This window comes from Rhea americana, unplaced genomic scaffold, assembly GCF_003343005.1.
Source record: "Rhea americana isolate MKP2758 unplaced genomic scaffold, rheAme1 scaffold_80, whole genome shotgun sequence".
NCBI lineage: Eukaryota > Metazoa > Chordata > Aves > Rheiformes > Rheidae > Rhea > Rhea americana.
In genome coordinates, this window is record NW_028186979.1 from 3,619,868 (window position 1) to 3,645,157 (window position 25,290).

The following is a 25,290-nucleotide window of genomic DNA, read 5'->3' on the forward strand; positions in this document are numbered from 1 at the left end:
TTTTTTTTTCTTCATAGTGAAGTCAGCATGTACACAGTATAGTTTGTTTCAGTATATCAGAAATATTTATATCTGCCGAACTTGAAGCAGAACAAGTATGAGACAGGAAAATTGCCTTTACAAAGAGAGATACAGTATTTCCCTGTTTCTTTAAAGCATCTCCAATCAGTAGGTCTAATTTTGGAATAGTTTGAGCATTGAATTGTCTTCAGTGGCACTAATCTTGTGCATAAAATTAGGCTTGTCCATTAGTAGCAGGTTTTCCTGCGTAAGAGTTCAGGTTCTGAATCTTTGTGTAAAAATCTTGCTGTTTTTTTCCTCCTTTTTTCTGTTTTATGTTAAGTCTCTGGTGTTGGTGTGATGCTGAGCAGGGAGGTTGGACTAGATGATCTCYAGAGGTCCCTTCCAAACTTACTGATTCTATGATTCTACTGGGTAGTACTGCAAGGTATTCCAGTGGCTTAGGAGCTTCATTCTGTTTTTCAAAGTTAAATTTCCCAGTTTGGGACCAAATTTAAAAAGTATTCAAGCACCTGAATGTACAGGTAGGGAGCAAACTACCATGTTTTGATACTAGAATAACATTGAAAAATGGCTTGTATTTCTAGGTGCCAAGTCATTTGAAATGACATAAAGGCTCCTAAATACTAAAGACATTCTAAAACTTTCTTCGTTTGAAATTTTGTATAGAGGTATTCAGCAGTGTTTTTGTTCTTCAGGTTTTTTTGTGTAATTGTTTATAATTGTTTTTCTGCTTTCTTCAGAAAGTGGAAGGAACACATAGAAGACTTCATATTTGTTCACCCTTAGATGTTAGCACAACCTTTTGTCCCATCGAAGTAACTACTGAAAAAAATTTTTCTCTACGTAGTGAAATTCAACTTTTCTATTCTATAAATTTTATTATTTTCTTTATATCTTCTGCAAAGTCTGCCATTCAGATAGGACATGAATTTGTAATACTTAAATAATTCAACACAAAATGTTTGGGTTTATTTAGGTTATGATTTTTTCTTTGTTTTCAGAAACATTCAAAACTGGCAGAAGTTTATATTCTTTGCTCTTACAGAGAAATCTTTAAAAATATCAAGCCATCAGACTACTGAATTGACTTAATGTTTTGAAAATTTTGCTATATTCAATCTGCATAGTATTCTTCTTTCCATGTCTTTTCTCCTTAGCCCAAGAGCGCTATTTTACTCTGATGCTTGACTTTTACTGGATTTGGGTTTCCTACATTTCCTTCATTGTTGCTAGCTGCCTTCTGTAGTTCAGTGTTCTTTTTTTTTGGCCCTGAGCGCCACCTCTTAAAAATTATCTGCTACTMAGCAATAGGGCTAAAGTAATGAAACTGGTACTTCGCTGCCTACTATTAATGGGCTTATACCACAGGGACCTTTGAAAGGAGATTAAGGACTATTAATCACAGACCAGTGTCTGTGAGTACTTTGAATGCTTTTATGAATATTGCTGTTGCTTAGGATCACATCAGGGTTCTGTTTATAGATGTCAAGCTATTGGCTAGAGGGCTTCTCTGTCTTACTGGTTAAGCAATTGAATAGATTTTGTAATACTTAGAAAGGGTCATTTCTGAAATTGCTGCTCTTTTAGTCCAAAATTTTATCATATAAAAGGGAGCCTTACCTTATGAAGGCTAAGATAATCCAACTGGTCTCTGCTGCTGTCCCCCACTGCCTGGGGACAGCTCTTCTTTTGTCTCCATTATGGCACATGTTTGATTTAATTTTGCTAAACTAGTAAAAAGCTAATTCAACGAAACAAAAATAATTTTCTGCTGGTTTAGAAAGCAGAAGTTAAGTGGGAGCTGAGTTGAATACCAGAACTAGGATAGGAGAGGTCAGCAAAAGGAGACTGTGAGCCAGTGAGGAGTTAGGACTGCTAAACTGAAGGTAGGGGTTAACCCAACTGGTTGTCACATATATCATTCTGATAATTCTTTGAAATATTATGCTGCACTATAACCTCACTAAAGGTCCTAAATGATCAATCCAGAGTAAGCATTAAATATATTCACAGGAAAATTGATTGCTGTATTGTTTATGTAAATGTTTATTTGGCCTAATTACTGTTACTAGAAATGGTTCTTTTTATTTCACACCCACAATACATCAGCTATGTATTTATCTAACACTATATCTGAAAGCATATTTACGCTCTCTGAGCTCTGGAATGTTACAACCCACTCCTGCAATGTCCATATGTATTTATAACTCTATCTATCTTAATTATCATTTGATAACAATAATTATCGTGATTACTGTTGAAAAAGGAAAAAAATAATGCTAAATGTGCCTAGCAAGCAGATGACTTGCTGCACATCTCAAAGACAACTAATTAGAGCTCATTTGATAATGTGCAAGGGAAGAGCAATGTTCTGTCCCAGCTGCCAGTTAAAGTAATCCCCTTAACTGGTCCTGTTTATTTGTTAGTGGGCTAAAGAGAGTTCCTGAGAAGTTCGGGCTCCTAATCTGTGGCAGGTTGAGCTATAGGTAAAATTCTAAGATGCAACTCTGTTCTGTTTTGAGATGATGGTCATCTGTATGAGGTCTAACCATCACAAAATGAACTTCAGTTGCTTTTTTTATTTTTTATTTTTTGGGGAAAATATTATCTGATACTCTTATGCAGGAAAACTTTACTTGACCAGTCTGTCTGTATTACTTTACTATCAATAGATGTGTGTGTCTATGTATCCTCTGTATATATAGGATATAGTATATGTCCTACAGGAATATAGGAAGTGAAAATCAAAAAAAATGTTTCTGAAATTCATTTCACATTTAAAACACTAGTGTGTACTGTTACTTTGTCTTGAAGAAAGAGGAATGTTGGTTTTAGGATACATATTAAAAACAACAAAAATACATTTTAGAAGTCATTTTTCTTTCTGGTAACTGTTCTTCTAAGTAAAATGACATGATATCAGTGCATACTTTTGTTATTGTATTTCAGCAACCTAGCCCGAATCGGAGAGAGGACAGGCCTGTCAGCTTCTATCAGCTGGGATCAAACCAACTTCAGCCTAATGTAGCATCTTTGGCAAGAGATGCAGCAAACATTGCTAAGGATAAACAAAGAGGATTTATGCCAAGTATATTGCAGAATGAAACATATGGAGCAATACTCAGTGGAAGTCCACCTCCCATTCAACCTGCAGTACCTGTTACAAGTAGTGCACCTCCTCTACCTCCAAGGAATATTGGAAAAGGTACTAGTGCTAGGAAATATCATTGCATGCTAGAAGAATGGGATAGTAGCATTGTTTTCTTAAATTTTCAAGGGATTTTTTTTGGTACAATTATTTTACACGAGTAAGTAGTGGAAGAATTTACTGATGACTTTTTTAATATACTTGAAGTACATCTGCACAACCTATTCTGAATTTGATTTTCCATATATCTGCAAGAAAAGAAAGTATAGAATACTATATAGGAAAATTATGTCCAAGTAACCTAAATAAAGCTAAACAATTCATTAAAAAAGAGGGAAGAAGAGCTGCAGTTGATTTAGTTCAGGAAGCACTTTTTGCTTGCATTCAATCTTTTCATACTTCCACTTCTTGAAGATGTCATTTGTCACAGTTAAAATATTAATGTGTAAAATTTCCATAGTATTTTGTTGCTGTAGAATGTACCTTTTTTTTAATCCAGGAGAGTGGAAAGCATATACTGAAGAGGAGAGATTTTAACCTTGCAAAGACACTCCTCTTAAATATGTGCTAGGAGGTTGTTGAAATGAAATAAAGTGTGAGTGTCATAATATGGAGAACTGGATGATTTAGGGAATTGGTAGCTGACTGAAAATGTTGCTGCCTGTAACTGCTGATTATGCGCTGATCAGCAGGCCAGTGTAAAGTGTACAGGTAAATATCCCAGTTCGGAAAGACCGCTTGCAAGATCTACCATTGTAGTCAATAGTGTAACCTTTCATTGTCTTCACATATAATTTCTTCAGATCATATCAGAGAAGAAGGGCAGAAAAATTTGTATAGGTCATCTTTATACAGTACATTTTTGGTGTGTTTCATTGTTTTTAATGCTTGTATTAATCTAGCATCTCTCATGAATTTAAACGTGAATGAATTTAATGAATTTAATTTTACATTAATTTATGTAAAATTAAGTTGAAGAAAAATGACTATGTAAACGCATGGTTTTCAATGCTGCTGTAATTTGGGCCCCAATAAGTGGGGATATGAGTGGGTAGTGTTACAGGCATGTGTGAGTGCCTTCTGCCTTTGGAAGCACGGGTCAGAGGTTAGAATATAGAATGGAATGAGATGCAGATTGCAAATCTGTGTAATAAGAAAATTCAGTTGTTGGTATCACAGGAATGGCTGCAGCATGAAAGTCGGATTGAAATATATGTTATTCTGTGGGCAGAAAAAGTGAGAACATAGAACAGCATGGTATTCTGTTACTTTGAAAGAGAAGCATAAGGCTTGGGAAGGCTTAGCAGCACATAGAACTATGCTCCTTAACCAAGGTGGGATTCTTTTCATCTAATGTTTTTACACTAAGTCTAAGCTAAATATCCAGGCTCTCTTTTTACCTGATGGAAAGCAATGCTCACCACACTAAACAGGAAAATTCACCTTTTGATGAAATCTTTCCCTTGGCTGTGAAGGGACTTAAACAATCTTTTAAACTGTTGGATACTATCCTTAAATTAGTAATATAATTGGATAGCTAAAATTACTATTTTTTCCCTTTGATATTATTTTACCTATGGCCTGTCGTATTATTTTACCCACCATTTGCCCATCATTAAATAACACTTTTCAAAGAGTGTCATTTTAATTTCATTCTCAACCCTACACTTGTCAGCACTAGCACAGGGTAGCTTATGCCAGGAAAGCATGCTGCCTGGTTTAGAGAGATGATTAGCCRATATTCTTCACTCTAGCAGAGTGTTACCCTATTATTTTATCTTCTCTGTTGAAAACCATGCTAGTATCTTGGCTTATTGTTTATTGCTGATATTGTTATTATGCTTATGTTGTATTTATTATTCCTTTATCCTTTTAGCTTTAGGCTGTTCTCCAGATCTTCTGAACCTTTTGTGCTTTTTTTCATGCAACCTGATATTCATACTTTACTCTGTTTCATCTTTTCTTAATAAGATGATCATGCCCTGAGTAGGGAGAAGTGATGTAATAAGATACGTGCAAAATACTGGCTTTATAGAGAAAACCTGTAGGGCATTTTAATGAAATGGGGAGGCAGCTCTTTAGCCTGAGAACTATAATCTAGGTGACCCTGAAGAAGCAATACTTTGTAATTGACTCATTTCAGCTATAGTTGCTTCTTGTTAGGATGAAATTTGGAATTACAACTTCAGTTCAATTTTGAGTCAAAACTGATGTTATACTTTAAGTCAGCAATGTCTGCTAATGCTCCTGAAGAGTCAGGTCTTTTCCTTGGAGTTCCTCAGACAACTAGAGCTACCAGTCAGGGATTAAAGAGGGTAACAGGAYTTCTTTCTGTCTTCACATTGCGAAATTTCTGCCTTTTCAAGTATTGACATATTTTAAAGGAATGTTTGGAGACAAATCTTTACATAGGTAAAGAGTTAATAAGACTTCAACCAGAAACTTCTGTATAATTGTTTATAGCAGTCTCTGGTTTCTGTTCTGGCATTCCATGGGGTGACAGTGGTTCCTATTGGGGAATATAGTGTACAGACGCACCATTTTTAAAAGCACGGGTGTGAAATAGTAACACTTTGTGCTCAGAGTAAGCTATATAATAATACAGTATTTTCCTCTCTTTTTAGTTCAGCCTTCAGTTCTTGGCAGTGGTATTCACACAATTTCTTCATCTAATGCATTGTGGAGGACAAATTCTTTAGGAGTGGAAAGTATAAGCAGGCAGAGATCTTCATCAGATCCACCAGCTATTCATCCCCCTGTGCCGCCATTGCGTGTAACATCTACAAGTATGTTTCCACTTTCCCCTGTTTTCCCTTCTGCTGTATCTAATCATGGTTGGCTTATTTTTCCATTTTCACAACTCATACTTTCTCTTTTGGTGACTGTAGCTTTGGCCTATCGTCCCCATCCAGTGACTTTTTATGAACTGTCTTCTCTGATGTTCCAGTGAGGACTGTGTGGTGTAGTGCAGGGTCCACAGGAAAGACCATCTATTACTGAAGCATTTTCCATTTTTTGTATAGTTTTAATGGTGCATCTCACTAGTGAGTTGTAAAAATAAGTGGTACATGTAGGCCTGAAGCTGAATCTCTGCATTATGCTTTATTCTTGCAGATCACAGGAATGCAAAAAGATGTTTTAATGCATTGCCAGCTTGTTGTTTGTTGTGGTTTCAAGAATTCAACTGAAATTTTAATTAATTACTAGACCTAATGTGGAGGGTTTTTCTGATAGATATTAATCATAACAGGATTTTCAAAGAAAGAAGTTCCTTTTCATAAAATTTCTCAGATAGCATTCGCTCAATTACTTTTCCATAAAGCATAAACTGAAGGTCTTGATAGAGCAAACAACATTAGCACTTTATTAAATATATAAGAATATGCTTGCCAGCCGTTTAAGACTATGACTGACTTTGGTGAGACTTGAGAATTTTCTTCATTTGTACTTTAATGCTTTGAACTGAAGTATTTGTGAGATCTCTGATTCTTAATATTTGAAAGAAAAGGGAAATCTCTTTTCAAAGAGCTCCTTCTTCCAATGGAAGAACTGCTTTCATTTTAAGTTGTTGATTGCAATTGATTAAAAAAACCCTTTTCTTTGATGAAGATAAATCTTGTAACAGGAAGATCTATGGATGAGAATGTAAGAAACAAAATGGTAAACAGAACTTTAATTCTGTTTCACTATTTAACTTTTTTCTGTAGATGTGCTTTCTCCAGCACCACCCCCTCCAGTTGCAAAGACAGCTAGCGTTATAGAAGCTTTGAACCAGCAATCTAAACAGCAACCAGCTCCTCCACAAGCTAAGCCAACCCCACCACCACTGCCCCCACAACCTCCTAGTAGAATCTCTCAGAGAAAACCTGGGTAACTGATGTCATTTTCGTGTTTTTTTAGTGTCATTTAGTGCATATACTTCATAATTGTTATTAACTTTATGTAACATGCATGTCCTGTACAAAGCATGCAGTCTCTTGCCAATGATGTGTTATAGAATCTGTTCCCAAAGTATCTGGCCTCTGTTCATTCATATATTCTAAGAATTTCAGCGATAAAAACAAGACAGTGTATTGATTTAAGATTGTATGATTTGTGTATCTACAGAATGTTTAGCCATGATGGAAATAGGAAGTTATAGAGGATTATTCATTTCTAATTCTTAATAGATAAGAATTATCTAAAAAAGAAGAGATAATACAATCTTATATCTGGTTCTGTTATTTATTGTTCATAAGGCTGTCATAGTTCGATTCAATTTTTCATAAACGGCAGGAGTAGAGAGACCTAGAATAGAGAGCATGTTTTTTTAAATTTGCAGGAAACAAAGTGAGGAGGGACAGGTATACTGGACGACAGGGTTAGGTCCAAAGTATCCTTGAGAGACTGGAATTGTAGTCAGGGGGAGAGGAACGAGGCAACAGTTAGTACTTAAGAACAATCAACTATAAAAATGAAATATGGAGAATAGCAAAGTACAGTTAGGCCGAAGTCCTTAAAGAGAAGGATCTGTAGGAGACTGCGATTCATAAATACAAGTAAGTCAGAAGACTTGTGCTGTTGCAGAAGAGGCAAAGAGAAAAGGTATTGTTTGATCATAACCTGCAAGATACATGAATTAATCATTCCACTTAACTCAATATCAGTAATGCATAAACTGGAGTATTGTGTTCAGTTTTGAGTATTACAGTAAAATGAAGATACAAAACTGAAGCAGAAACCAGGGGAGATCAATAAGRGTAGTTAGAAGTGTAGAAAATGCAACCTATGAGAAAAAATTGGAAGAAATAAGACTTTCTGATCTTGGAAAAAAAATTTAAATGCAGTTTTTCAAAGCTGTACAAAATGTTGGATTATTCTTTTCCTCCTCTCATGACAGCTTAAAAAAAATCTAGTTTAAGAATTAAGAATTTTAAAATAGCAATGGAAGGATCTTCAGAACTTAATAAAAGTTACTCTATAGAAACTGCAGGAATTGAACCTATAGTATTCTTCCGCCTTACATTTTTATAACTGCAGCGTATGATTGTCCTACTCAAAAATAAGGAAACAAAGGAGTATTTTAAAAGCAAAATAGCTGTCACCATATTTCTAAGAACATATTAAAGACATGACAATAATTTTGTAATTTGGAAAATAGTTTGAACTGTTGCAGTTAATTCTTGTTTGCTTCTTAAGTTGATGAATTTTGAACTTTTTCTGCACAGGACTGAGAAATCATCTGGCTTAACAAACAAAGGGCAGTCTAGAGGACTTGGGTCTCTACAACAACCTGGTAAAGGTTTAGAGATTTATTCTATCATAACTCTACTCTTGTTGTAACAACCTAAGAGGGATGGATTTTTTTGTTGTTATTTACCCTGTGCATTTAATCAGATGGTGAGGACCAACATTCTTGTTGTTTTTCTTCTTAATTGTATAGGCCCTAATGCTTCAAGCTCTTTTGCATGACCAGAGCTGCTGGCCAATTGATGTCAATAGGGCCATTTAATAAGAAATGCCACCCAAACAAAGGATACAGTATGAAAATTTTAGTTAGTTTACTCTGGTTTGCATGGTCATTGCAAAATAACAGGCAAGGGTAAAAGCCATTTTAGAATAGAAAGCAGTGATTTATAGTTTTAAAGTCTAAAGCTAATATAAGATCATTTTAAATTTTGTTTAAAATGAACTGAATTGCAAATTGATATTGTTCTTTTAGCAATGGTTTACTGTTTTAGGACATTGCAATAATTTCATCTCAATAAGATGTCCCAAGTAAAGTTTGCATGGASTCTGGACTGATTGTAGTGGAATTTCTCCTACTCAATCACCCCTCTCAGTGTGTATGTGTGTTTGTGTGTGTGCATGTATGTATATAAATATGAATATAGTTATTTTCTTTGGGTATCACTCTGATTCTTTTTTATTTCCATTTGACGTATCCACAGAGCAGGGATTTTACTAGTGCCTATCTGCTGGCATTGTCAGGAGTCTCAGGAAGGGTACAGCATTTTAATAGAGATGATCTTTACTAGTGAAATAAAAGTTCTACAAGAACACAACTGTAGTGTAGTTGATGAGGAAATGGGATAGTATTTGGTTCTGTTCTGATTATATTTTACAGACTTTTTTCTTTTTTAGCATTACTGTAATATTGAAGATCGTAGGTAATAGTCTTTTGGAAAAGAGGCTTTTATGGTATGGAAAAGGACAGAAAGATTCCATTCAGTTACTTAGAAAGAACCACTAAAGAATTAAATACTTGAGGGGGTATAAAATTGCTTTATGTCTTCTAGTTAAGAATAATGAATTTGATTTCAATTTCTATGGTCAGTTAAATTTTTTAAAAACAGGTCTAAAAGTAAATTGTCTAACTTATTTTAACAGCAGGAGAATCTTCCTCTGTATGTGAAATTCCAGTAACACAAACTAGTTCCACAGCAAACACTTTGGCACAGATCCAACCACCAGCACCAATGCCAAGGAAATCACAAATAGTAAGTAGACAATCTGAGTTAGGATTTTGTTAAATTGTCTATCTTCTATCAAACACAATTTTGATGCAATGGTCTGTCCTGTTTTGTAGAATGTGTACGTGTGAAAAATAGACTGTGTCCTCTGTTAAATACGTGCATGACTTGTAAGAGGTATTTCTGAAAACTTTGATTTTCTTGCATTTCCTGTATATTTGTGTCTGATTTTGAATTAAAAAATTTCAAAAACCACAAAACCAATAATGAAAAACAAGCAATAACCAAAGACATAAAGCAGAGAATGTGATGAATATACAATCATCAAAATAGTCTTTTCATGTTTTAGGCCACAATAAAACGTAATATTCTGATTAGTGTCAAATGGAATCACAGTTCTTTTTGTTTCTGTGCACTGAGGGAATTGCCATATTTACTCTCTGAAGCTGTTGGACCCTAATCACAGTTTTTGTTATGTGCTCTGTGATTCAGGTGGGAGCACTGGAAACATCCATTCAACACATCTGTCAGCTCTGAATCAGTTGCTTACCTGATTTGCTGTGTAAATTAAGAGCTGTAGTATTTTTCTGTCCTTTCCTCCTTTTTGTGTTATAGAACAAATTGCTTTAGTTATGAGTGAATGAGCTATGCTGACTAGTATTTAGGAACAGTGTGTGTCTCCACTGCTTAATGTTAATTGTATGTAATATGAAGAATGAGTCAGACTCTCCAGATATCTCTAGGRCTTTGGTAGGGTGAATTTTGTGTGACTGAGAATATCAGCTGGATAATTTCCTTATGATACAGGTCAGAGAAGGAAGGGGAACCTAGCATGAGTGTGAGCTAGCTAAGGTGCTTTAGCTAAATCAGTCTAGCTAAAGCATCTTACTGAGGTTTTAGTCAAGGGCCCCTAAGCTAAAGAGCTTTAGCAAGATCAGTCTGGCTAAAGCCCTTTGGCTAAATCACTCCATTTAGCCTTATACTCCAGCTTTCTTTGCTGCATCTTTCCCATGTCAGAGGATCAAGAGGCCAGCCCAGACTTAGACGATGATTGCAATAGTGCTTCTAAAAGAAGCATTTTTCTTAAAGAAAAGAGAGGTCCAGTTATATGCATGCATGCAGCCAGTGACTTAGGTATCTCCTATAGAGATAGGTTTGCATTTGCCCAACAGCATGTTCTTGAAGTGTGAAATTCTTGATGAGTCATTTTTTCTGTCTATTTTGTATTTTTGAAACCATATCGTAGCTATATGGAGAACTTTCCTGGAAGATTTTAGTCTTCCAGGAATGGGAACTATTGTAATTTCCTTGCCTTCTAAAGAATGAGGAATACCTATAGTTACTGCTCTTTGAAGTTGGTAATTATGTCACTGTTTACTAGTGAGAAACTCTTCCTTCTTGGGCTAAAAGAAGGTTGTGTTTCAACTAACTCGACTGAGATGGAGTGCATAGCAGAATTGCTGTGATACAGTTGAAGGCTGCTGACTAATTAGGAAGACACATGCAGCAGCGGTACATAGCACAGAATGGAAACGGGCCAGATAGCCAGATAGCATGAGACCAGGATCGTGGATACTGTCATAGAGCAAAGCGATTTTGGCATCATTTCAAATAGAATAAAACCAGGCTTGGTGTCCCACAGTGATTCTRGAATATTGCTGCTCTTTACTGAGCAGTAGCATGAACTCTCACATTGGAAGAGGTGACAGACCACTCCTGTGGCCTGCAGTCTTCAAAACACTGCAAGAGGCAGAGGACATTCTGGATGCTTTGTATGTTGCTGAAATAAGTTTAGTAAATCAAGAAGGGGCATATTTGCAGGTGATTCTGGCCTCTTTCTCATAATGCTGCTGTTACACTTGCTCTGTAGCACTTTTTCTTGATCTGTCCAACTTCTGAATAAAAATGTACGTCCTGCAGTGGTGTAAAGCTCTGAAGGCAGGGTCAGGTGAGCCAAAGTGGAAGATCACTAAGGGAAACCTGACCAAGAAACCTTGGTGGCTTAACAGTTCTGGAGGGTTTTGGTTGCTGCCAAACTCACCCTGAAGCATGAGCACTCAGCATAAAGGATGTAGCTGAACTGTAACTAAAGGAAAATAACAGTTGGAAGCAGTTCTGCTGCTTTCTTTAGTTCAGCTCTCAGTCTGTTTTGTTTTTGCCTTGCTGTACTATTTACATTTACATATTTTTATATTTCAGTCAAAAACAAAACCCAAGAGGGTAAAAGCAATTTACAACTGTGTAGCAGATAACCCAGATGAGCTAACGTTTTCAGAGGGAGATATCATTGTAGTTGATGGTGAAGAAGATCAGGAGTGGTGGGTGAGTATTTTGTATTTTCCATCAACATAGTTTGAAAGAAATAAATGAAATCTAGAGGTGGACACTGACTTCACAAGTTCTTCTTTGGATTTCCAAATAACAGAATTAAAGTTTCATCTTATAGAAAAGCTATTCCAGAGATTCATTTTGTTTAAAAAAAAAAAAAAAAAAAAAAAACTTAAGGTCAATTTTTTTAGCTTTCCTCATTCAGAAATCTGATCAGTGGGGTTCACAATACACAGAGGACATTGTCTGTGTGAATTAGGAAATTCTCGGGGGAGGTGTCAGCTAGTTAAGACGCTGTTTCGAAGATGTGCGAGGGTCCTCAGGAGACAGCTTTGTATTGTCCTAATTTCTTTAGTTCCTAAGATTGAGGAATGTTCTGTTCTGTCAGCTGTCAACTATTTAACACTCCAGAGTCTCATTAACTAAAGCAAAATCTTAGAAATTTGTTATGCATGCAAACACTTGCCTTATTCTAACTGTAAAGAACTGCAAAGAACAGAGCTCCAAATTACATCTGAAATGACAGTAATGCTGTATAAACCCCAAATGATTCCTGTAAACCTTCAAACTCTTAAGATCTGTTGAAGCTTGATCCATCCTTTTACCTTTCAGTGCTTGTTGAGCAGGGGGAAGCAGAAGCAACTTAACACAGGCAGAACGTGGGCTGCCAGGCATTCTGAAATGTGCTGAAATGGTGCAGCTGTGGTATTGCTTTAAGAGGTGTTACTTTCAAAGAACTGGATAAAAAAGAATTTGAAAAATGTCTAGAGCTGAATAGCAAATGCACCTCCAAGACACTGAATTTTCTGATAATGTTCTGTGCCTTTCAGCAAAATAAAAAGCACCACGGCAGACAATATTACAGGCAGGAAGGTCGCTGGTATTCACTTTGGTGATGTTGTAATGCCTTTTTGAGACTAACTTGAAAAATATCCTGACTCTTTCAGATTGGTCACATTGATGGGGATCCCAGTCGGAAAGGAGCTTTCCCTGTATCATTTGTGCACTTTATTGTTGACTAAATTGCTACTGATAAATGGAAACACTTCTCATTTCCAGCAGTCACAGAAATAAGCTTTTCTCTATTTCATTTCATCTATCTGCAAACATCTTGCCAGAGCACTGCCCAAGTTCTAGGTACTGTAGCTAACTTTTATTACCATCATTTTGATTTTGGGACTTAAACAACTTTTTTTCTATGTAAAAACTTCTCATGTGCAGTTTACACTTAAAAAACCCCCCTCTTCCTGTATTTTTCAAGGTGAACTGAAAAGCTTTAGCAATGAAAATCCATATAAATGTGCGAACATCAAAATATTATGAATCTTCTTTTCAGTCGATTCACTGTAATTTTATTCTGCCTTTTGTAACATGACAATATATCGTTCAGTGTTGCTTCCCCAGTCAGAGAAATTGTGTGCATCTGTAACAGGGCAGTGAATTTATCCAATTCTCAATATCATTTGAAGTGTTGGAAACGAAACTTGTAAGCTGCTGAGTAGTTCTAAATTGGACTAACTCAGCATCTTGTCATACTGGCTTTCATCCAGGATGTCAGCTATTGCAGAAGAAACTATTTTAACTGGGTGTCTTTGGCCAGGTAAAAAAAAGTGTTCAGTTTACCACAGGAGAAACTTCTTTATTTCAGAATGGATGTAGATATTTGCTTAAAATTATCTGAAGTCTGTGTTAGCTGTTGAACTTTCTAGTTCTAATTTTGTGAGCTTGAGACTGTTTCATTTTCTATGCTGCATGTGTGTGTAACTTGTTTTTTAAATGTTCTTTATATATGTTACATCCATTTTAGTCATTTAATATGACTACTGCTGGTTAACTAAACTATGGCAATATTCCTGAGTTACTAAATTAACTCAAAGATATGAAAACTGCACTTCCTGAAATGTACTTAGCTATGATGATGGATTGCAGAACATTTCTTACAGTTGTATCATTATAATGTTTAATTTTTTTTTTAATTCTTGAATCTTAATCATCCAGCAATGTGTTCACTCAGCGAACATATTTGATGGAACACTTAGATAATTATCCTTGGTCAATAAGTTATCTGACACCTCACAAGTACACTACATTATGTTCTACTTTATAAAATTTGTGTGCCACTACCTTGCAAACAGTAATAGTTTGCTAACTCACTCTATTTATATAATATACCCACATATATGGTAGCTACACTGTTGTTGAATTTGTTTTGCTAATTTGTGAACAAAGGCTAGGCCAATGATAATTCCCAGTTGGCTGATAGAATACAAAACATCTGATGGCTTAGGATAGAATCCTAAAATCCATGTCTACATTGGCTTTGATTGCATATTGTGAATAGTGTATCTCTAGGTTTGTCAAGAGAACTTTGAATTTCTGACAAATGGTGTTTAAATTGGCCACCTTAGGTGTAACAATGGAAAATAGGCCAATACACATGCTTATTTGGAGAAAAAAAAACACATTGCATTAATGCTGGAAGAGCAACACTGATCTTACATCACCTTTCTTAAATGGTACAGTTGGTTGATAGCCTCTGAAATGTATGGGTACAGCCCAGTATACATATAACTTTCATTTTCTAGATGCTGTTGCTGCAGTATAAACGGGGAACAAACTGGAATGTTAAGATATTTTTGTTGCAAGTTGAAGCAAATTAGTCTGTATTTTCAAAGTTCCCAGAAAAATATTAGAGTAATAGTTTAGCACTAGTTTTATTCACTTACTGGTATGTTCAGTTTGCAACACTATTTTGTATGTTTCTATCCCTGATAGAGTCTAGAGAGTAAATGGGCATATTATTTTGCACAGATCTCCTAATGTACAGTATTTTTAACACAGAATCTTATAGTATATGTAACAACTCATCAAGTTAAACAATGATGCGAATTTAATTTTAGTTCTGCTAGACGAGGTATACACTTTCAGCTGTCACAAACCTGTTAGCTTAGTTACTCAGACCARGAAACTTTTAGAATACAATGTAATAGCAGTAACTGTGCAGACAGATAAAATCTTAGGGACCAATAAAGAGCAGCTAAGCAAAATGTTTCCCTAGGTTTTCAATAAAGCTTTCTCAAGGTTTGCTCCTCTGGCAGAAAAAAAAGAAATTCTAGCACCTGTAGATATCTATTTATAATATAAAATGAAGAATTTTAAGTCCAGAATTTTGGCATATTTCATACAACTTTTCAAACCTGATTAAAATCATGATTCATAAAATCTGTTAATAGATAGACTATTAGGTTGCTGTGTTAACTGTTTAAAAAGGAGCAGATGACATTTAAAAATGCAGCTTAGAATGCTATGAGATGTATAATATTCAATTCAGTTGTTTTTATTTTGTTTAGTTGCAGAGCAACTGTATATATTGTATAACCTAAAATCAAGTCTTATTTTCAATGTCCTGGATGCAGTGATTTATAATTAGAGCATGATTAATAAATTTTACTCTTGCTAACCAGTCAAAGGGCTGGAAAAATAAAACTACTTTTAAAATCACTTTGGCTACTTCTGTCATTTAACTTCATGTTGCTTAGGCAAAGTTGTTCTTTCCACTGTGTAAAACAATGAACACAAACAAGCAACACAAATACACACCTTGTGGGTTTTCAGTTGAACGTAGAAACTGTGTATACAGCACAGTRAGGATTGAATTAAAGGTGTAAAGGTCCAGTTCCTATGCATTAACACTTTGTTCTTGCTCAGTTAGATTTATGACTTGAGCAGAACTGAAATCTACATAAGTTATTCTACAGACAATGGGTTAGAAGCAAGTGTCAGTTTTATTGTACATTTCTACAATATTGACATTAATATACAAAATAATGATTTAGGAAAAAACATACATGTTAAATATAAAACTCTGTATTGTCCTGGAAACTGAAGGCAGAATGATTTCTTCAAGTCATGTTTGGGGAATGACAAAGTACCGTGTACAGGGTGGCATGGCTCTTTTTTTGCACAGTAACTTTGCAGAGTTTGTGTGTTTAAGTGGCCAGTCTGCAGCATCACAGAGGAGCCCCATTTCCTCCTCACACACACACAAAGGCCTCTTGTACTAGAGTCACACGCTGCTGAAGAAAATCAGGATTTCTCCGACATTAAAACTGAATCAAAGGCTGTAGATAACACTTTGCAAATAGCTTGTGCTTGTTCCTGAATCAAATAAAAACATACACATTAACACTTTCTGAAGAACTTCTGTATTTCACAAAACTCATATAAAGCAAAATGTGACCTTTATCATTCTTTTTGGCAGAAACATGCAGAATGGAATAGCACAAGTGAGATTTAATTTGTATTCTGTGATCTGCAATGACATGTTGGAAGCTGTTTTAAATGAGCTCTTTTGAAACAAGTCAGATTTGTTAGCTTTCATCATAGCATGCCACTGGCATTCAGAAAGTCAGTTTATGTATTTCCCCAGTGCTGCTAAGTGTGGATGTCGTATCATACTATCTYGCCAATGAATTGTCCTACTTTAAGAGATCGCTTCCCTAGCTTATAAATATTGAATGTGTTCTCTATCACCAGAATTGTTACTCAATYCATCCTACTCTGTCAGCTCTTAAGAGGTTTTTTTGTTTTTGTCTTCGAAAATACAAATGGAGGATTGTCCTTAGCTCTCTTCAGGGTGCAAAAAGCTTTCTCGGGCCTGTACATGCATCTGCAATTTTAGAGAATGTAGATTCTTGTGCTCTGGACAAGGAGGGGGAAAAAGCCCCACAGACTGCATTTGATCAGTGTTGAGGAAAACATTTATTTTCTTAGTAACCAACTAATCCCCTTTCTGCCAAAATGCAGCGCAAGGCCTTTGGGTTTTACAATCTCTTTTTGAGATCAAAATATTAATACCTAAATTAAATACTATAAACAAACTCTTACCAAACTATTGCACTGATATACCCAGAGGCTGCATTCTTCAGAGGCTGCATCTGTTGTCTTCAAAGCCAGTAAACTTTTTCCTGCGCCCAGACCATCATCATAGCAGACCATCCGTACAATTAAATAAAGAGCATGCCTATGTAACACATCCTGAAACCATTTGGCAAATAAAAGTTACTCTGCAACAGTGCAACAACTATTTCAGTTTTCTACATGTTTTGATTCCAATGTCTTACAAAATTTCTACAGGAAATTTCAGATTTCTACAGGAGAAAAGTAACCTTTGCTAAAATTAGAAATATAAACTTTTAATTGGGAGTTCATCAAGATTCAAAAAAAAAAAAAAGTCGTTTAATAAAATGTTAGCTTTGATTATTGCTTCTGTTTTAGAGTTGCATTCAAAGGCTGACTATATTCCAAAGCATACATTTATTTCCCCACCTACTCCCACTCACCTTCTGTGCGTAACCTGTCTAATGGCATCTTACTTCCTTACAGCGGGCCTGGTTTGAGGAAGCACTTTGCTCCTTATCATTTCCCTAACTGTCTTTTCTCTCTCTCTCTTTTTTTTTTTCTTCCTGTTAGAATCTGCACACTCTACTGGTCATTTCTGTCTAAACAACAGTCCCCCAGTCTTTCCTGAAGCTTCTTGTTGGCCTTRCATCACATCCATTAATTAAATTGTTTGTGCACCCGCACGCCAGACATCTGCATGACTTAACATGGACAAGAGTTGAAAACTGTGGTTTAATTGCCCCTGAGCCGAAAAGGGAGGGAGCCTAAACGACTGAAATGTACCACTTCCCTTGGGCAGCGCGCTCTCTAGTGTCTGCCTGCCCAAGTGATTTTATCCTTAGCACCAGCCAAAACACTGGCACCAAATCTCACTGCTGCAGTCGATACCACTGCCACTAAATCCTGCTCCCTTTCAGCATCCCAAGCACCCCAAGACCTCCCAACTACTAGGGCTACACCTGTACTAATAAAATAAAATAAAAAAAAAAAAAGACAAAGCTCATGTTTGGCATAACGCTGTTCCTGTTGGCTAAGCGTTTGCACTTCCAGCAGATTTTCAGCCTTTGGAGTTTCTCTCCAAATCTTGGGAAGGGCTCAGCCTCTTTGACAGTGGTCATGGTCCTGTACTTTTCGAAGGTGGCTGAAAGGCTGACAAGGCTCATTTAGATCCATTACAGTCAAGACAACCTTCCCCCAATCTTAGCAGTACAGTATCATCATCTGCTTTGGTGTCCTGGACAGAGAGATCCATCACTGACATTACTTAGGGCTTTGAATCACTACTGTGATTCTTTTATTGCCCTAWAGCCAGAAAGAAAGACAGCCAAAGACAGACCCTTCTCCAGAGGACAAGCAGTTTTCATCTGGCTGTCACGATGCACTCAGAGCAATCTCAACTATTATGATGAAAGAAAAGGAATTAAGAGCATCCTGATAGCTAAGTAATAGGTATAGTCTTCCCAGTTCCACTCCTCCAGCTACTGGGTACTTGCTTACTACAAGTTTGTAAATATGATCCCCTTCTTTTCCATCTTTGTAACAAGCAACAGACAATCCCACAGCAAACTGGTTGCCATGGTCACTTTTTTCCTCTGCTCCCTCTTTTACACACTACTTCCTCTTCTCTGAACTGTTCTACATCATCACAGCAAGATTTCATTTCTAATACTTGACTTAGTAGCCGGAGGGTGCCTGGCTCCAGTGCCTCATTCCACCTCTTTTTAAGGATTCCTTTCCTTGAAAAGGCAGGAAGTAAATTATACTGATAAATAAAGCTAAGAAAGGATCCTGCATTAGCATGATCAAGAAGAGAGTTTTATAAAATATATCTTTTTGATATAACATATATTTATTTAAGAAAGCTGTACTTGAAAAGCTTTATCAGCAAGTTATGTCACTTCCAGTTCTGATCTTGGCCCTTCAAAAACGACTGGTAAATGTTCTTCAGTACTAAAAGGTCTCTGCAGACCTCACACAGGCTTCCCTCTCGAGCCATCCTATCTTACTGATTGTAGTCACCCGTTTTATTCCCTGTCCTATCACCTCTATGGTTTAAGGCTACTCTGTGATCTAAAACCAGCTTTTTTTCTATGTTGATAGCATCAAAACACTCCCTTGTTCCTATCAGTAACTAAAAGGTCATTTCCATACAAAAGCTGGAAAAATGGACAGTGAGCTGCTCAGGTCTAATATGAAACTGTCAAGRCAGAGGCCTCTACAGAACATGCTGCCAGAGCTCGAACTGCGTAAGATCACCTTGCTGAAGAACACCTGCATCCCTGACACCCACTGAGCAGTGACTCACGGCTCTATTCCATCAAACCATGCTGCAGGCAGCTGGAAATGCTGTGCAACTTACTGGATCAGCCACCTAGACGCTGCATGAAAGGTTCCAAGATTTGCCTCCAAATTATGTTAACTTTTTACTGCTTGGGACTCGCTACAGCGCTAATATACGTGTGGATTATCACTAAAAGGAGGAGGCTACTTACAGGTGACCAGAATTCTTTAAAGTGCATAGTCCCCCTGTAAATTCGTTTCCTCCCCTCCTTCCAGTATTTGGTTATGAGGGGATTCTGCAGTTGAGAGAAAAACGAGACGGCAACGGACAAACTGTGCCATACATGTACGTATGCATATAAAATGTACAAAAACACAGAAACAGAATGAGAAGGCCAAAGCCTAAGTGTTCCTTCTATAAATACTTCTGGCTTTGGTTTCTAGTGATTGTACCCACAAACAATGGAAATGCATCACTGAATTACATAGATATAAGTATTTCAGTCACAAATAAAAAAAAATAAATGTTGACTTAAATCCATTTTTTTTTATCCTTCAGTCAATTCTCTTTTTAGCATCTGAAATCCTGTGTAGCCTGTTAATCTGCAAAGTTACCTACAAACCACCGAACTCTATTAATCACCTTTTCCTCCAAGGCACAAGAGACTAAATTCTTTGCCTGAACACAGGGAAAATAACCTTTCCATCTTGGATATCTATGAGAGAGTTAGGGGTAGTAACATGTAAGGTAGAGATTAAACATCAACAGTGACAAAGATGCAAAAAAGCCAGAATTTTGAATATGGAATGCAACGCAATAAAAAAAGCCAGTGCAAGCTAGCTTAATCACAGAAAGCTTTATCAGCTTGTTCATGCTTTCAGCTTGAAGCCAGAAGAGTGATGAATAAAAGACTTAAAATTATCCATTTCACCTTTATCAAAGCACAGAGGAATTTAMATAATAAAACCTATGTTCTCAATGAGAATTAAGAATTCAGGACAGCAAGAACAAAACCCAAAGGAATTAAAAGGTTGAGTAACAAATACTACATTTCCTCTCAGGCATTAGAAACAAGCGTTTTATTTTCTGAAGAGACCAAAGGAAACTTTTTGGCACTCTCAAGAGCATTCAGCTATTAAGCAATACTATTCCCTGTCCTCACAGTTCACGGTGGCTTTTATGAGCAGACATTGGTGGGTTGTTGATAGGTCATGACTTTGTAAGGCCAAGTATTTATGGTATCTGGGGCTCTGAGGGCAACCAGAAAGAAGCCATGTGACAGCTGTATAAAGCTATACAAAGGCAACAGACCTTCCCCAGGGCCTGGATTTTTATTTTTAGCAAAACAGCTATTTGATGTGTGCTAAAGGAAAACAAATTATTTATATAGGAAATAATGCAAACATAAAAGACAGGCTTGAAAAATAAAGTGGAAACACGATGCTTTAATGCTGGAGTGAACCCACAGTCTTGGATTAGGAGCTAAAGGCTGGAACTTTAGAAAGGAAGACAACTCAAGTACCTTAAAAAAAACCTTTTTTTTTTTTTCTCTCCACAATAACATCATCAGGAACTGAATTATTAACTCAGAAAAGGCTCTGGAATCTGTGGGTGTGGCCACCACAGTCATGCTATTATTCTACCTGAGAGGATGGCAGAACAGCCATAGAGAAGAGATGACTGGACCCAAGAGTATACAGGCATGTTTGACTTTTGCCTGATACTCTGTTTATCCCCAAGAGACATGGATTCTTGTCACAAATCCAACCAATCCACAAAGCAAAATACAGTCAGCTTTCAGGAGATAYGAACTGAGGCAGTACTGCTGTTATAATTTCCTTACTTTTCCTTAAAGCTAGAAGTGACACATCTTGGTCACACAGATTATCTATCAGAGAAATAAATGAAAGCACTTTTCAGCTCTCCCTCCAAAAACATTTTGTTATGAATCACTTACATATTGATCAGATGTCGAAACTTTAATGCCGTATTTGGAAACTCCCATAATAAACTCCTCTTCACCTGGGACAAAAGGTAACTTTCCATCTTGCTTTGGAGGGAAACAAACAAAAGCCTTCAGTGTACAAAGAGCATAAACAATGACGACACATAGTTGAAAACATGCTTAAATGTACTTCAGTCCAGTGAATCACCAACATCACTATTTCTGCCTGCATCTTTCTGTATGGGGCCTCCCACTCCTGCACTTGTCCAGTCTCCTTATCTTACATGAAATACTACATGATTCCAGAAAGGAACTTACAATCTTGGGGAGGGGYGGAGGTACCCGTGTTCCATTAGGATGTTGCAGGCAAAAGAGATGGGCAGAAAAATATGCTGCACTGACCCTGGGTGATGTATGTGCAACGCTAGCTGCATTTTTGTACTTTGCTGCAAAAAGAGTTTTAGCATATATTCAGATACTGAAAGTGTCATGTTGTTTTAAGACATTCTGTGCATTTAAAGGGACAAGTGATCAGCTACCTAATAGAGCAGACACTTACTGCTTGTGTATTATTTCTCTATTAAAAGCTAACACAACTTGGCATGACAACCCAAATACTATTCAGGGTCTTTGGTCACAAGTTCGTAAGTGGTTTTAAGTGGAAACTGATTCTCCTCTGTAGGAAACTTCTCCTGTAGTACTGAGGAAGCACCGAGCACATATTCTTTCCCCAGTTAGTTTTCCTGAGAGTGCTGAAGAGACTAACAGCTTTCAGTTGGGATGGTCATTCAGTAACAACTTATGAAAAGGGCCTTCATTMYGAACTTCAGTTCTTCAGAACTGCTTTTTGAGTGCATCTTCTCCAGCTGCTCTAGCGAGAGTGGTAGGATGGAAGCAAGTATGACAGCTCTCCAGACTGTAACTTAATGACTTGAGTAGATTTTTTCAGTAAGTTACTTTATTAGAGTAAGTCTAAAATTTACACGACAAAATACACCTCAGTTTAAGATGTTCTGACATTGCTGGTATTCGCTTTTGTAACACACTTACCTGTGCAACATCTATGTAATTTATCAAATCCAATGGCCCTTCTAGATTTTTGCTCTCATTATATTTCAATTTTTCGATGGCACCAACATATTTAACTCTGAATTCTGCACAGGTATCAGAATTACTATTGCTTTGTCCTGCAACAAAATAAAATGAAGCAATTCTAAAAAACAGGAATTCTATTTTTCTTCTGTGTTAATAGAGCAAATGTATTAAATTCCATACAATTTTTGCTGACTTTGATATCAAACACTTAACCTTACCACAATATATTAACCCTACCCTTTAATGAACTCTCATGAGTTGATTCGTTATTATGCAGCCAGAATAGCCCTTGGCAAAGGCAATAATTTAACATGAATCCAAAAGCTGATTCTATTTCGCTATAGTTTATTAAAAAAAAAAAAAAGTTTAGTTCAACAGTATTGCACTGTGATCTATGAGCACTGTGAGCAAGTAAAATCAACCCTCATTTCAGTTACCAGATCTAAGTGCAAAATTAAATTAATAATGAAATGCAGCTTCCAAAAAGTTGTATCGAATTTATGCTGTATAACAAGCTGGTAACACAACTAACTGAATTTTTCTCATTCGGGCGCTTTATCTTGAAAATAAATCACTTCATACTAGATGAATCATTAATAATACTTTATGAGACTAGAGTACACATTAATGCATGTATAAACATGCATTAATCAACAAGCCACTTACCTAACAGAATCACTTTCAATTTCTTAAAAATACATACTTTAACCTTTTCCATTTTCTGCTCTTTTATATGAACATGCATAAAATTAGTCCTGCTCTATACACATCTACTCAAACTCTGATTACATACCTGAACTTTTTGTGGAGTCTGTATCTAAACTAGCCACAGTACTAGACCTGGAAAGTCCCCCAAGACTGGAATCTACAGACTAAAGAAAAAACAACAACAACAACAAMAAAATAGCAACAGAAAGTTACTAAGAATTGTTAACAGCTCACTTTTGGTTGCCTTGCCTCAACGTTTAAAAAAATAAATATCTATGTTTTTCAACTACTTAAAGAGCATTGCAATGGAGGAAAAAAACATGCCTTTTCTGAAGTTATCTTTCTGCCTCATTGTAACTTAGATTTGATATAAATTCAGCAAGAGCCCTTGAGAAGTCCATAAATATTTTGAAAGAAGGAAAGGACAAAGGAAAAAGAAAAATGAACCTTAAGATTATGTTCAGACTTTTCTAGCACTGTGTATTAATCTTGAAGGTACTGACACCTCGCGCTTGTCATCAATGCTTGAAATAAMACATCTTATAGCAGTGCCAGAGAAGTCAGGCAGCACCTCAGAATATCCAGAATATTCAACCAATCTCTCCAAAACCAGTCAGATAAAACAGACACACAACTCAAAACGAAGAATGCTTTTTAGAGATACTGAATAGGCAACTTTAAAGAACAGAAATCATTCCTGGTACCAAATACCAGACACCTTCTTAAAGGCAATATTTAGCACTACAGAAAACAAATCTACTAGTGTTTTCTGCAAACGTGCTGCTAGAAGCTCTCTTGTGCTTGTGACCTTCACTATGGAAGTAATCAAGCAGACTTCTCAAATCCAAGGGCTTATATTTGAACAGTATTTTAAATCTCATAATACAATCTGAAGAACAAGTGAGATAAAAAGCTCTCCTAATCTCAGTGTAAGAGAACGACAGAACTGTCAGCTCACTGCAAATGAAAGTCTTTGCACGAACCGAGGGTATATACCAAATTCAGCTTACCTTGCTTTTAGTACTGATTTCACTGCTTTGTGAGCTGCTGCTACTATGTCGTTTTTTTCCTTTTCTAAACATTTTTTCATAATGAGATCAAGGAAGATACTCTAAGTAGGAAAAATAAAAATTAAATCTGTGATATCATCAAGAAAAGAGTTCCCTACAAACATCAGGGTGACTGACTGCATTTAAAGTAGACAAAAACTGAAAAGTAGTAAGCTAGTGACTCTGAGAATGGCGTAAACGTCATTCTCTAATGCCTACAAAAACACACATTTAGGACCAGATTTAAAACGAATATACCCACTTAAAAGCATCAGATGATATTAATGTGTTTTAAACTAAGATTTAAAGGCTCTACAAAGTGCACCCAACACAATCCCTAGTCCAAAGATTATGCTCCCATTAAAAAATACCTACTTTGAAGAACAAGCAATTGTAACCCCTACTACCAGGAGCAACCATTACTGCTTAATAACGTTCCTGAAGATTAAATCAAGAACCATGTTACATTTACTGCCTTAGAACTGAGTTACTGGGAGCTCAAAGAATATAACAGAGCAGCAGTTTTCCTGAACCTTGTCCTACAAAATACTGTATCACTAGATGTATAACTGGCCCGTGTCAGAGACACGATGCCAGCCAGAAACCCTTTATATTATGTATTAGTAAAATTCCTTTTTTTTTTTTTTTTTTTGTCTACAGAAACCAAGTCAGTCGCAGTATGAGCTCTATTTTAACAACAGTGGAGCCACAGCAGTTTAACGAGTATCGCTGGCGAGCTAAGACAGAAACCCCCCGTCTCCCAGCCAGAGGGTGCTGGAACCCGCACTTCCCAGCTCCAGGGAAGAACACCTTCATTACAAGGCTTCATAAAAACTGACCCGGGGGGGAGAGCACTGAAAGCAGCTCACGCTGCAGACGGTAACGCCGGGTTCACCGGGAGGGGCCTGGCGCGGTGGCAGCCCCTCCGGCAGCTCTCAGCAGCACCCTCCCCGCTGGGGTCGAGGCGGGACCCGGCGCACCCGGCGCGCCCGCCGGCCGCCGCCCGGCCCTGCCCGCTTCTTCCCGGCCGAGACCCACCGCTGCAGCCCGCGCAGCGCGCTGCCCTCTCCCCGCGCAGGCCCCGCGGCCGCCTCCTCACCGCGGCCCCGCCGGCACCTTTCCGCTTCCGGGTCACCGCGGGGAGGGGGCAGGAAGTGCCCGCCCCCCAAGCGGAAGTGCGGCCGCGGGGCGGACGGGCGCCGGCGAGGGTCATTTGCGGGGCGCCGCCGCCGCCGCGCTCGGTTCCACCATGTCGGCGAAGCGGAAGGCCGAGGCGCTGATCCCGGCGGAGGAGAGCGATCAGCTGCTCATCCGGCCGCTGTGAGCGCCCTGGCGCCGGCGGGGGGCTGCGCGGGGCG

The 25,290-nt window shown here is 37.3% G+C and overlaps 3 protein-coding genes across 8 annotated transcripts in view; 2 read left to right on the forward strand and 1 right to left on the reverse strand.

Moving 5' to 3' along the window:
* Positions 1–15,453, forward strand: part of ASAP2 (ArfGAP with SH3 domain, ankyrin repeat and PH domain 2) — an 88,610-nt gene extending 73,157 nt beyond the window's left edge. The window contains exons 22-28 of one of the 3 annotated variants that reach the window (XM_085322929.1): positions 2,974–3,229; positions 5,797–5,958; positions 6,880–7,042; positions 8,380–8,447; positions 9,542–9,651; positions 11,824–11,946; positions 12,900–15,453. In XM_085322929.1, the coding sequence (XP_085179055.1) occupies positions 2,974–3,229; positions 5,797–5,958; positions 6,880–7,042; positions 8,380–8,447; positions 9,542–9,651; positions 11,824–11,946; positions 12,900–12,974 (957 nt within the window). In that variant the 3' untranslated portion in view covers positions 12,975–15,453. Of the gene's footprint in view, positions 1–2,973; positions 3,230–5,796; positions 5,959–6,879; positions 7,047–8,377; positions 8,449–9,541; positions 9,652–11,823; positions 11,947–12,899 lie in introns of those variants that run through there. The other 2 variants (XM_085322930.1, XM_085322931.1) reach the window with 2 other exon arrangements.
* Positions 15,454–15,718: 265 nt separating this feature from the next.
* ITGB1BP1 (integrin subunit beta 1 binding protein 1) lies at positions 15,719–25,068 on the reverse strand. 3 transcript variants are annotated; one of them, XM_085322936.1, is made up of 7 exons: positions 25,032–25,068; positions 23,894–23,994; positions 22,969–23,047; positions 22,131–22,267; positions 21,093–21,185; positions 16,840–16,989; positions 15,719–16,110 (listed from the first exon to the last, which is right to left on the reverse strand). In XM_085322936.1, exons 2-7 carry the CDS (start codon positions 23,963–23,965, stop codon positions 16,039–16,041), a joined length of 603 nt encoding a protein of 200 aa, XP_085179062.1. In that variant the 5' UTR covers positions 23,966–23,994; positions 25,032–25,068; the 3' UTR covers positions 15,719–16,038. The 3 variants fall into 3 exon arrangements, with proteins under 3 accessions (XP_085179062.1, XP_085179061.1, XP_085179063.1); XM_085322935.1 differs by having other exon boundaries at positions 24,971–25,067; XM_085322937.1 differs by lacking the exons at positions 22,969–23,047; positions 23,894–23,994; positions 25,032–25,068 and having other exon boundaries at positions 21,093–21,181; positions 22,131–22,219.
* A 16-nt stretch (positions 25,069–25,084) lies between these two features.
* Positions 25,085–25,290, forward strand: part of CPSF3 (cleavage and polyadenylation specific factor 3) — a 20,650-nt gene continuing 20,444 nt past the window's right edge. For both annotated transcript variants that reach the window (XM_085322933.1, XM_085322934.1), the window contains exon 1: positions 25,085–25,252. In XM_085322933.1, coding sequence (XP_085179059.1) covers positions 25,182–25,252 — 71 coding nt within the window. In that variant the 5' untranslated portion in view covers positions 25,085–25,181. The remainder of the gene's footprint in view (positions 25,253–25,290) is intronic.

Bases quoted from the DNA above. Each gene is read 5' to 3' on its own strand.
- ITGB1BP1 (XM_085322936.1), bottom strand. From the start codon at position 23,965: ATGTTTAGAAAAGGAAAAAAACGACATAGTAGCAGCAGCTCACAAAGC. The intron at 23,048-23,893 runs GTAAGCTGAATT...TTTTTTCTTTAG, and splicing joins AAATCAGTACTAAAAGCAAG to TCTGTAGATTCCAGTCTTGG. The intron at 16,990-21,092 runs GTAAGTGATTCA...AAATGGTTTCAG, and splicing joins TTTCGACATCTGATCAATAT to GATGTGTTACATAGGCATGC.